This window comes from Urocitellus parryii, chromosome 11, assembly GCF_045843805.1.
Source record: "Urocitellus parryii isolate mUroPar1 chromosome 11, mUroPar1.hap1, whole genome shotgun sequence".
Taxonomy (NCBI): domain Eukaryota; kingdom Metazoa; phylum Chordata; class Mammalia; order Rodentia; family Sciuridae; genus Urocitellus; species Urocitellus parryii.
Genome location: NC_135541.1, coordinates 29,662,927 through 29,675,024, shown reverse-complemented (window position 1 = coordinate 29,675,024; position 12,098 = coordinate 29,662,927). Strand labels below are relative to the sequence as shown.

General features: G+C 36.1%; 1 protein-coding gene across 2 annotated transcripts in view; it reads left to right on the top strand.

Annotated features, from left to right (window-relative positions):
- The window catches only part of Tesk2 (testis associated actin remodelling kinase 2), a 132,765-nt gene that overhangs the window by 25,289 nt on the left and 95,378 nt on the right, over window positions 1-12,098 (top strand). For both annotated transcript variants that reach the window (XM_026397738.2, XM_077791055.1), the window contains one exon: window positions 634-937. In XM_026397738.2, coding sequence (XP_026253523.2) covers window positions 716-937 — 222 coding nt within the window. In that variant the 5' untranslated portion in view covers window positions 634-715. The remainder of the gene's footprint in view (window positions 1-633; window positions 938-12,098) is intronic.

Genomic DNA, 12,098 nt, shown 5'->3' with positions numbered 1-12,098 from the left:
CGTCTTGGATTTTAAGTGTGTCAGGGTTTTTTTTTTTTCTGGTACCAGGGATTGATCCAGGGGCACTTAACCTACTAAGCCACATTCCTAGTCCTTTTTATTTTTTATTTAGAGACACGGTCTTGCTAAATTGTTGGCTGACCTTGTTGAGTTAAGTTATTGAGGCTGACTTGGAACTTGTGATCATCTTGCCTCAGCCTCCTGAGTCGCTGGGATTATAGGCTTTTGCCACCAGACCTGGCTGTTATCAATGTTTTTTGAAGGTAAATACATAAAAGTATTTTTTAGATCTGAAAATAAGGAGGTAGAATGTGAAAGGAGCCAGGTGAACTGGCATAAGTGTAATTCCAGTTACTGGGAAGGCTAAGGCAGGAAGATAGCAAGTTTCAGGACAGTCTGGGAAACTTAGTGAGAGCCTGGCTTAATAATAATAATAACAATAACAATAACAATAATACAAAAGGGCTGGGGATATAGCTCATTGGAAGAGTATGCATGGACTCAATTCCAGTATGGGGAAGAAGGGTACGTATGAAAGGAAATATTTTTGCATTGAAGTGAAATTTATGAAGTTGATTTGCATGTATTTATTCATTAATGATTTTAATGAGTTTTTTTTGGTCTCTTATTTAGTGTCAAACTGGAAGAGAAGTAAAATTCAACAAATACTATGTATGGAGTTCTTTCTTAATAAAAGAAAGTGATTATTGAGACTATGGATCGGAGCAAACGGAATTCAATTGCAGGATTTCCCCCACGTGTGGAACGTCTTGAAGAGTTTGAAGGTGGTGGTGGAGGGGATGGAAACATGACTCAGATGGGAAGAGTTTGGCCATCCTCATACAGAGCTCTTATAAGTGCCTTTTCCAGACTGACTCGTTTGGATGACTTCACCTGTGAAAAAATAGGGTCTGGTTTCTTTTCTGAAGTGTTCAAGGTGAGTGACGCCTCAGTTCCCTGTTATTTTTCTGATGGTCACATTCACTGCAGACTTGATATTTGTGTTTAAGTAAGCCATAGGTTTTGCCTAGTCCAGGTGCTGTGCATTTTGAGCACTGTTTTAAACTCCTCTCTGAAACTATTTATTAACTTGTAAGATATTTTGTTGTAATTATGAAAATAATACATGATAATCAAAGATTCAAAGAATATAGAAGTTTCTACCACTCCTCTCTGCCCTACCCATGTATGTATTTATGTATAGTCTTCAATAATAACCATTTTTAACCATTTGTATATATTTCTATTCTCTTTACTGTGCTGTATACATGTGGTATACACACATGCATATATAAAATTACGTATATAGACAAAAACATTGCACCAATAAAAAACAAAACTACATGTTATTTTGCGTGTTTTGTTTTTGTGTTAGGGATTGAACCCAGGGCTCATGCATAATAAATGTGTGATCTATCACTGAGCTACACCCTCAATCTCTGTTAGCTTTATTTATTTAGAGTTGGAGTCTCAATTATTGCCCAGGCTGGTCTTGAACTCCTGGGCTGAGGTGATTCTCCTGTCTCAACCTTCCAAAGAGCTGGGACTACAGGCACCTGCCATATTACCTGGCTTGTATACTTATTTTTAATAAAATTGAACCTTTAAGGCTCCCAAGAAATCCTATTTCCCTGATTTATTCTCTCTCTTAAAAGATTATTTCATACTTTTTCTTCTCTCATCAAATCCCAATATTTCCTCTCTAGTCCTCTTTTTCAGTGATGATCTTATTTATGATTTGCTGAGAAACTAGAAGCAAACAGAAGAGAACTTGCACAAACACCCATCAATACAAATAGCTACCAACCCATATCTTTTTTTTGGTACTGGGGATTGAACCCAAGGCCTTGTACATGCTAGACGAATGCTCTACCACTGAGCTAAATCCCCAGCCCAGATTTTTAAAAATTTTGATACAGAGTCTGGCTAAATTGCCCAGGATGGCCTTGAACTTGGACCTTCCTGCCTTAAGTCTCCTCAACAGCTGAAATTATAGGTGAGTCACCATACCCAGCTCTTGGGAGCTTCTTCCAACCTACATATTTATATGCTTACTTAACTTTTACCCTATCACTATGGAAGAACTAGCTGAGTTCTTCTCTAATTTCATATTTTCCTTTGTATTTTAATTCCTATTTCCATTTACCTACCAAAATGGCCTAAGAAATTCTCCAGTCTTTCCTGTGTAATATTTTTACTCTTTGTTAATTATTCCTAACAGTACCTTAAAAAATGTTTAAGGAAAACACTCTTCTTCTTTTGACTTTAGCTATACTTCTCTCTGTCTTCTCTTTTGGACCAAAATTACTCCATAGAATAATTGTCTCTACATAGCATCTCCAGTTCTTTTCCTACTACTTTTTCCTCTTAGTTTTATCTTGTAAAATAAATACACACACACACACACACACACGTATATAATATAACATAATCTCCCCTCACATCAGTGCTGGGAATTGAACTCAAAGGTCCTTTAACGGTGAGCTATATCCCCAGCCCTGTTTTTTTTTTTTTTTTGGTACTGGGTATTGAACTCAGGGGCACTCAACCACTGATCCACATCCCCAGTCCTGTTTTGTATTTAGAGACAGGGTGTCACTGAGTTGCTGAAGCTGGCTTTGGACTTGCAATCCTCCTGCCTCAGCCTCCTAAGCTGCTGGGATTACAGGTGTTTGCCACTAAGCCTGGCTCCCCATTCCTTTTTAAATTTTTTTGAGACAGGGTTTTGCTAGGCTGCCGAGGCTGGCCTCAAACTTGAGATTCTCCTGCTTCAGCCTCCAAAGTAGCTCAGTGCCTGGCTCCTTGTTAACCATTTTTAAGTTATAATTCAGTATTATAAATTACATTCACAGTCTTGTGCAAACATTACCATGATCTGTTGTCAGAACTTTATCATCCCAAGCAGAAACTCTGTACCCATTAAACAATAACTCACCATTTTCCCCTACTCCCAGCTCCTGATAACCTCCTTTCTAATTTTCAGTCTCTATGGGTTTGCCTAATCTTGTTTTTTCTCCCATTTTTTTTTATTGGTGCATTGTAGTTGTACATGATCGTGAGATTTGTTGCTGTATATTCATGTATACACTCTACATAATAAGATAATTTGACCAATATAAATTGTTGTTTCCCCTTTTCTTCCTGACTTTGCCTTTTTGAGATACTTCATAAAAGGGGATTCATACAATGTTTGTCCTTTTGTATTAGAATTGATTTACTTTTCAAAATGTTTCAGGTGATGACTGAATAATAATGTATTACAAGTACTTACCACATTTTCTTAATCCATCCATTTATTTATGGACATTTAAGTTGTTTCCACATTTTGGCTATTGTGAATAATGCTCTGTGAACATTGACATAAAAATATTTGAGTTTGCTTTGAGTTGAGTCTCAGATTTCAGTTCTTTTTAACCTGTAAGTGGAATTCCTGAGTTACTTGGTAACTTTATGTTTAATTTTTAAAAAAAAAAATTGTGGTAGAATACATGTAACATAAAATTTGCTGTTTTAACCATTTTTTTTTTTAATACCTGAGATTGAACCCAGGGGCACTTAGCCACTGAGCCACATCCTCACCCGCTTTGTATATTTTATTTAGAGACAGGGTCTTGTTGAGTTGCTTAAGACCTCGCTAAGTTGCTGAGGCTGGCTTTGAACTTGGAATCCTCCTGCCTCAGCCTTCCGAGCTGCTGGGATGCATGTGCCACCACATCTGATTGTTTTAACCATTTTTGAGTGTACAGTTGAGCAGTGTTAAGTATATTTACATTGTTGTGCAAACTTTAGAATTTTTCTTCTTACAAAACAGAAACTCTATACCATTATAGTCTATGCCTTTTTTCTCTCTTCCTCCAACCCCTAGCAACTACTATTCTACTTTCTGTTTCTATGAAGTTTGACTAGTCTAGATAACTTAAATAAGTGAAAACATAGTATTTGTCTTTTTGTCACTGCTTTCTTTCATTCAGTTTATGTTTAACTTTTTGAAGAACCACCAAACTGTTTTCTGTTGAGAGCCACAGCAGAAGCAGCCCCAGCAAACTTCCAGCTGATTGGCTCCTTTTTGCGGTGAGGCTCATTGGGCTGTTTCCCCACCCTTTCAGACCACGGAGCTGCTCATTGGGGGACTCTTTTGGCTCTGCCCGGGTAGTCTACCTAAAGAGCAGGAAATGACCTGGAAGTTCCAGTGGAGTGCTCCCTAGAAGTGCTGGTGGTTGCAGTTGAGCTCTCCTGGAGAGCTCGCGTGGTGCAGCGTGCGTGCTAAAAAATAAAGTGCATTCCTGCTTGACAAGTGGCTCGTGAATTGTGCCCAGTCAGACTGTGGCAGTTTTCTTTAGTAATTGCACCATTTTATGTTCCTACCAGCTACACAAAAGGGTTCTGATTTCTCCATATCCTCACTAACACTTCTTGTTTTTCTTTAAGCCAAACATGGTTGTGCACACTTATATTCCCAGTTATTTAGGAGGCTGAGGCAGGAGAATTGCAAGTTTGAAGCCAATTTGAGCAACTTAATGAGACCTTGCCTCAAAATAAAATGGGCTAAGGGTGTAGCTCAGTGGTAGAGTGCTTGACTAGCATGCACAAGGGCCTAAATTCAATCCTAGTACTACAGAAATTAAATTAATAAAAAGGTAATAATTATCCTACACCCTAGTGGGCAAAAATAATATTTTGCTTTACATTTACTTAATGACTAGGCATGCAAAGCATCCTTTTCATGTGCTTATTGACCTTTTGTATGTCTTCTCTTGGAGAAATATCTATTTAAGACCCTTGTGTATTTTTTGGGGGGCAGGTAATTGGGAATTGAACTCAGGGGTGCTTAACCACTGAGCTAAATCCCCATCCATTTTTATTTTGAGATAGTGTCTTGCTAAATTGCTGAGACTGGCTTTGAACTTGTGAGTTGCAGGGATTACAGTCATGTGTCAGCTAGCCTTTGTGTATTTTTGAATTGTGTTTGTGTATTTCATGTATAAGGGATATTTAGATTCTTTATCAGATAAATGATTTACAAGTATTTTCTAGTTTTTCTTTTCATTCTTCCCTACCATATTTGCTATGTTGCCCATTGCTGGTCTTGAACTCCTGGTCTGAAGTGATCCTCCTACCTCAGCCTCCTGAGTAGGTGGGACTACATGCATGCACCACTGTGCTTGGCTTTTTACTCTTTTGATAGCATGTCCTTTGTTGTGCAAAAGGTTTAAATTCTGATTAACTTTAATTTATCCTGTGGTGTTTCTTGTGCTTTTGGTGTCATATTGATGAAATTATTGCCAAATCCTGTGTTATGGAGATTTTCCCCAAAGTGTTCTTTTTTTGATTTGTTGTAGTGTTCTACTGAATTACACCCTCAACCCCAAATCTTTGCCTTATCAACTTTTTATCTGGGACATCTTTCTTTCTTTCTTTTGTTGTTATTGGGGATTGAACCCATGGACACATCCCTAGGCATTTTTTTTATACTTTATTTAGAGACAGGGTCTTGCTAAGTTGCTAAGGCTAGCTTTGAACTCACAATCCTCCTGTCTCAGCCTCTGGGGCCACTGGGATTATAGGCATGCACCACCAAGCCTGGATGGGAGGTCTTTCCATATAGTATTTAAGAATTTCCTCAATCCTTTATATATTTGCAAAGTATCACATTGTATTGATGTTTGAAGCCAACCTGGGCAATTTTGTAAGACTCTGTCTCAAAATTATAAGTGAAATAAAAAGGGCTAGGATGTAGCTCAGTGGTAGAATGCCCTTTGGTTCAATCCTAGTACTAAAGAAGGAAAAAGAATGAAAGAAACTTTAGTAAGTTAGACTCTGATAAAATGATTCTTCCTGAAGTCAGGTCTTGTTAACAACAAATGAACCTCACACATGACAAGCAAGCATTGTACCACTGAGCTATAAACACATCCCTATTCATTATTTCTAATGGCATGTTTGGAAATAGCCCAAATATTCACAAGGAATCACTGAAACATCAATACAATGTGATACTTTGCAAATATATAAAGGATTATAATTTTTATGATTTTATTTTGAGACAGGTTCTCACTTAGTTGCTTAGGGCCTTGCTAAGTTGCTGAGATTGGCCTAGAATTTGTGATCCTCTTGCCTCAACTGCCTGAGCTGCTGGGATTACAGGCATGTGCCACACACCTGGCTTTTTTTAATAGAATTTACTGTGATTAATTTGTGTGTGTAGGTGGTTCTAGAGATTGAACTCATAGATGAGCTACATCCCCAGCCCTTCATATTTTTTAATTTGAGACAGAGTTTCACCAGATTGCCAAGGCTGGTCTCAAACTTGGGATCCTCATGCCTCAGCCTCTTGTCTTCCCCATGCCTGGGATTATAGGCATGTGTTACTGTGCCTGGCCTCACCCAGATTAATTTTATACTATAAGTATATAACTAGTTATAAGGTAGAGGCTGAATTTCCACTTCCCCCTTGGTATTTTTTTCTAAATTGGCAATACCATGTCTGGAAATGCCAAGTTGTAAGGAACAGTAAATTTATAAACTACAAGAGCCTGATATTTGCCATCTTCTTTGTACTGAAAAATTGACTTATGTTTATGATTATGCTTTTGCTATTTAGTACATGTACAGTTTGTCATGAGAACTTTAACTCTGCAGCAGTATCAACAGTTGTGTTTTTATTTTTAGCAAGTGAATGTTATTTTGTTCTGGGATGTTTTATTTTTCTGCTTAGGAAGGTGAGGGTGAAGGTTATATATTATTGGGCAGCATTGGGAATTTAGATGCTGAGTTTCAAAATACTAGTGTTGTTGCAGTGACTTGGTGTCCCAATTGTACAAAACCTTTTTTTTTTTTTTTTTTTAATGGGGTTTCTCTATGTTGTCCAGACTAGTGTACAACTCTGGGGTCAAGTAGTCCTGCCTCAGCCATCAAAGTAGCTGGTACTATAAGGCATGCACTATCACACCCAAGCGTAATCAATATTTTTTAATCTTTCAAATTGTAACTTGTGAAATCTGCAAGAAAGTGAATCTTTTTCTTTTAAATGTGATCTTTTTTGCAGCCTGAGTCTATAAAGGATTTTTCTTTAATTGTCTGTGTTTTATTATATAGTTGTATTTATGTTTCTCTATATGCCTCCATTTGATAAACACTGTGTGCTACTGTTATAATAAGAGGCAGTGCTTTGTATGTTTTAATAACCAATGTAGCTGGGCACAGTGGCACGTGCCTGTAATCTCAATGGTTCAGGAGGCTGAGGCAGGAGGATCTCGAGTTCAGAGCCAGCCTCAGCAACAGTGAGGTGCTAAGCAACTCAGTGAAACCTTGTGTCTAAATAAAATACAAAAAAAGAGTGGTAGGGCTGGGGATGTGGCTCAAGCGGTAGTGTGCTCACCTGGCATGCATGCGGCCCGGGTTCAATCCTCAGCACCACATACAAAAACTCTCTCTCTCTCTCTCTCTCAAAAAAAAAAAAAAAACAAAACGGGAGATGTGGCTCAGTGGTCAAGTGCCCTTGAGTACAATCCCTGGTACCTGCCCCCCCATTCTTCCCCCCCCCTGCAAAAAACAAACAAACAAACACAACAATGTATGATGGCTAATCCGTACATATTCTACATGGAGAGTAAAAGGAGAAAGCATATTAGACATTTCTGATACACTGGTTTTCAGAAGGTTTGCTTTGATTGAGATGTTTAAGTATACCAAGGCTAAGTGTGAAATAAAGTGGTAAGTTGTAGGATTGATCAGAACCATCCCCAACACCCAGAACATCCATGAGTAATACTAGTGTGTGTACATGTGCCTTTTTTTGTGCATTAAAGCAACTATTTCAGAGTTGAACTGCTCCAAGAATGGAAAGGAAGAACAAGTGTTGAGAAAAATTCTTAATTCTACAATATTACTCTGGCATAAAAACAGTATTATTTATGAATAACATAAAATTTAAAAATATATTTTTTAGATGTTAAATGAACTTTTATTTTATTCATTTATTTATATGTGGAACTGAGACTCAAATCCAGTGCCTCACACATGCTAGGCAAGCACTCTACCAGTGAGCTACAACTCCAGGCCTGAATAACATAAAATTTTAACCACATTAATAACACTTTTTTTTTACAAAGTTGGTGTTTTTTTTTTTAAATTTTTTGGACCTTTATTTAATTTATTTATATGCAGTGCCGAAAATTGAACTCAGTGCCTCACACATGCTAGGCAAGCATTCTGCTACTGAGCCCCAACCCCAGTCCCTAATACACATTTTTAATCACTAAAACTCAAAATGTTTTGAATGTGAGAAACAGTCAAGGAAAATATTATGGACACAGAAGACTAGAGCAGCAAGGATTGAACCTTGAGAAATACTTCTATTTGGAGGAGGGTGTGGAGAAGAGGGAAAAAAAATAGCTAGAGAGATAAGCAGAAGTCAGAAATAGATTCCTAAAGATCAGAGAAGTTGCTATATCATAAATTTGATGGGGTTAAAGCCACTTTTCTATTTATTTGTTTATTTTATTATGCAAATAATGTTTAATAATTAAAAATGAAAAGAATCATTTAATGTAATAGCAAAAGGTTTAACCCTGAATAGAACATATCCAAGAATAGAAATTAACCAAAATTCTGACATAGAATTTCTGAATTGTATATATTTTTCTTTTAAAAAATGGACTACAGGGACAAAATTAGAGAAATAAATATAGAGCCAAGGAATAACAAATTTTGGAGTGAAAATATATTAAGCACTAAGTAAATATGAGAACTGGACAACATATAGCACAAAAGTACAAAGAAGCAGATGATGTAAAACAGATTAAGTGAATTAATGGTGGAAGACAGAGAAGGATGGGGAATGTATCCAAGATTTCAAGTGATGTGGTAACAATTCTAAACATTATCAAGTGATGTGGTAACAATTCTAAACATTTTCTACAAACTGCAATACAACCATTAGTAATAACTTCAATAACAATCATAACATTGACAATAAAATAATGATAATGCTGGTGGCCATAACAAATCAACTTTTAGGGTGAAATGGCACAGATGTAAAATGCTGGAAAAATACAGCAGGTAAAATAATGATGAGACTTAAAGAATTCCAAAGTCCTCATGTTTTTTGGAAGACAGATTAAGAATATAAATATAGATTTTAGAAAAATTGAATGTGCACATTTAATGGCAATGATATATATACTAAATAATTGAGAAATGTATAATCTCTAAACCAGTGAAAGTCAGTGGTAAGAAGAAAGGATTAATAATTTTAATTTTTTTAAAAAATATTTTTTAGCTACACATGGACACAATATCTTTATTTTGTTTATTCATTTTTTATGTGGTGCTGAGGATCAAACTTAGTGCCTCACATGTGCGAGGCAAGGGCTCTGCCACTGAGCCACAACCCCAGCCCCTATAATTTTAATTAAAAAAAAACCAAACATGTAAAATGAGAGGAAAAAAGGTGATATAATAAAGTTAAACAAGTGAGATGAATACATAAAATTTAAGTAATTAAATATACAAGCTCAAGTCGATCAGTGATCACTGTAAATATAAATGGAGCAAATTTACAGGTAAAATTCAAAGAATGTAATAGGAAATTTAAAAACAGCAACAGAAGCATCCAAAATTGAAATATATGGATTTTGTTGCTCTGTTTTTAAAAATACATTTATGTTCATTTACACAAGCTACTTTCAAAATGTAAGAACATAGAAAGTTTGAAAGCAAGTTGATGGAGAAAATCTATCAAGCAAATACCAAATACTTTTGAAGTTACTCATTTTATCCAGAATTATGCTTTATTATTTCCAAAAATTGTTATTAACTTTTATCTAGAAAATACCCAATAAAAGTTAATAATAACAATTTTTAGAAATAATAAATCATAATTCTGGATAAAATGAATAACTTCAAAGGTGAAAGTAAAGAAGCTATAGATTGTTATAATTACCTAATATATAAGGGAGAAATTAAAAATACTCAACCATAGTAGGAGATTTTAACCTCCCCCAAAGCTGCCAAAAGTAGAATGACACAATCAAAAAACTGTAAACCAAAGGAGGTATGTTCATCCTGAAAACATTAATAAAACAGAATATTTACAGAATTAATTATGTATTAAGCACAATGTCAAGTCTCAATAATTTCAAAGAAATAATCAAATATAGCCTACATACTCTGAATATGGGATTTTTTTTTTTTAGCAGCAGCACAATTTACAGTAGCTAAACTGGAACCAACCTAGATGCCATTCAGTAGATGAATGGATTAAAAAAAAAGTGGCAAAAATATACAATGGAATATTACTCAGCAATAAAAGAGAATAAAATCATGGCATTTGCAGGTAAATAGATGGAGTTAGAGAAGATATGAAGTTAGCCAATCCCAAATAACCAAATGCCAAATGTTTTCTTTAATGTAAGGAGGCTGATTCTTAGTGGGATGGGGGAGGGAGCATGGGAGGAATAGAGGAACTTTAGATAGAGCAGAGGGGTTGGAGGGGAAGGGAGGGGGCATGGGGTTAGAAATGATGGTGGAACGTGATGATCATTATTATCCAAAGTACATGTATGAAGACACAAATTGGTGTGAATATTCTTTGTATACAACCAGAGTTATGAAAAATTGTGCTCTATATGTGTAATAAGAATTGTAATGCATTCTGTTGTCATATATAAATTTTTTAATAAAGAAAGCCACTATTCTATTTAAAGGAGTTCAGCATTGAATAGCTTGGGAGGAAGAAGATGGTAACAGTCTAGTGTTTCTTAGAGTTCTGCACTTTAGACATGGCCTTTCAAAGCTGCTGCTTGCTAAATTTCCTATTGTTTTCCCTGTTGCATTTATTTGGGTTTTGCAACACCCTTGAAGCATAAGGGTTTCAGGGAGGAAGCTTTTCTGGAAAGGTTCAGTGTTTTGGGGTGTGTGAATTGAATTGCTGTGTTTAAGTGAGATTTTCTAGCTGAGGATGGAGCTCAGTGGTAGAGCACTTGTCTATCCCTATTTGATTAAAGAATTTTGTAGATGCCTCTTGTGGGCTAAGCTCAGCACTAAGTGACATCAAGAGATTTATTTATCAGGCAGCAAATTTTACTGTGTGCAGCACTGCCATAAAGAATTATCTCCCAAGAATCCTTCACCTTATTGTTTATTAAACTGGAATAACAAAAAGTTGTATGTAAACCTTGGATTCACTCAGAATACTTAGAAGTATCTCTGTAAATGATATATATAAAGTCACATAAACTACAAAACTACAAAAAGATGATTCTAGAGTGTATTATTTTGCATTGAGGTTGGTTGCTTGTCCTTTATGATCTCAAAGCAGTCAGCTGATACTTGTATTCTAGCATGTAATAAACACTGCAATTATTTCTCTTATTCATTATTTACTTCATAGATATTTAGTTAATGCTCATTGGAGTAAGATATTGAGCTCTAGGTGCTTGGAATAGAAAAATAAATAAGATAAAGTCCTGCTCTGAAAGAGTTCCTTGGTTAGGGTGGAAAACAGGAAATTCTTTTAAAATCCGCTAAACAGTATGTTTGGTAATGGCTTGAAATTGCACAATGCACAGTTGGTAAGTGTGTGAAAATATGCATAGGATGCTAGGTAATGTAGTAGTAAGCACTGGTACAAAACCTTGTTTGAAGAGATCAGAGAAGGGTGTCCAGAGAAAATTACCCTTGCATTTTCTTTTTTTTTTTTAATTTTATTTTTTAATTTTTGGCGGACACAACATCTTTGTATGTGGTGCTAAGGATCGAACCCGGGCTGCATGCATGCCAGGCGAGCATGCTACCGCTTGAGCCACATCCCCAGCCCCACCCTTGCATTTTCTTGAAGAATAAGAGAAAGTTTGTCAGGCAGAACAAGCAGGGAAAGGATATATTATGCAGATGTAAAACCTTGCGTAAAGGCACAAAGGAGTAAGGACTAGGAATGGTGAGAAATTGTATTTGGTTCAAACTTGGTGTGCATGTAAAGGAGTGACAGACCTGTGATGAATCTAGAAAGGTAGGTCGGGTCCCAAAGATAAATGTTTTTTCTTGATCAGAGTCACTTGGAGTTATGGTTCTGTATTTTATTATTTTTTTCCTTCCTC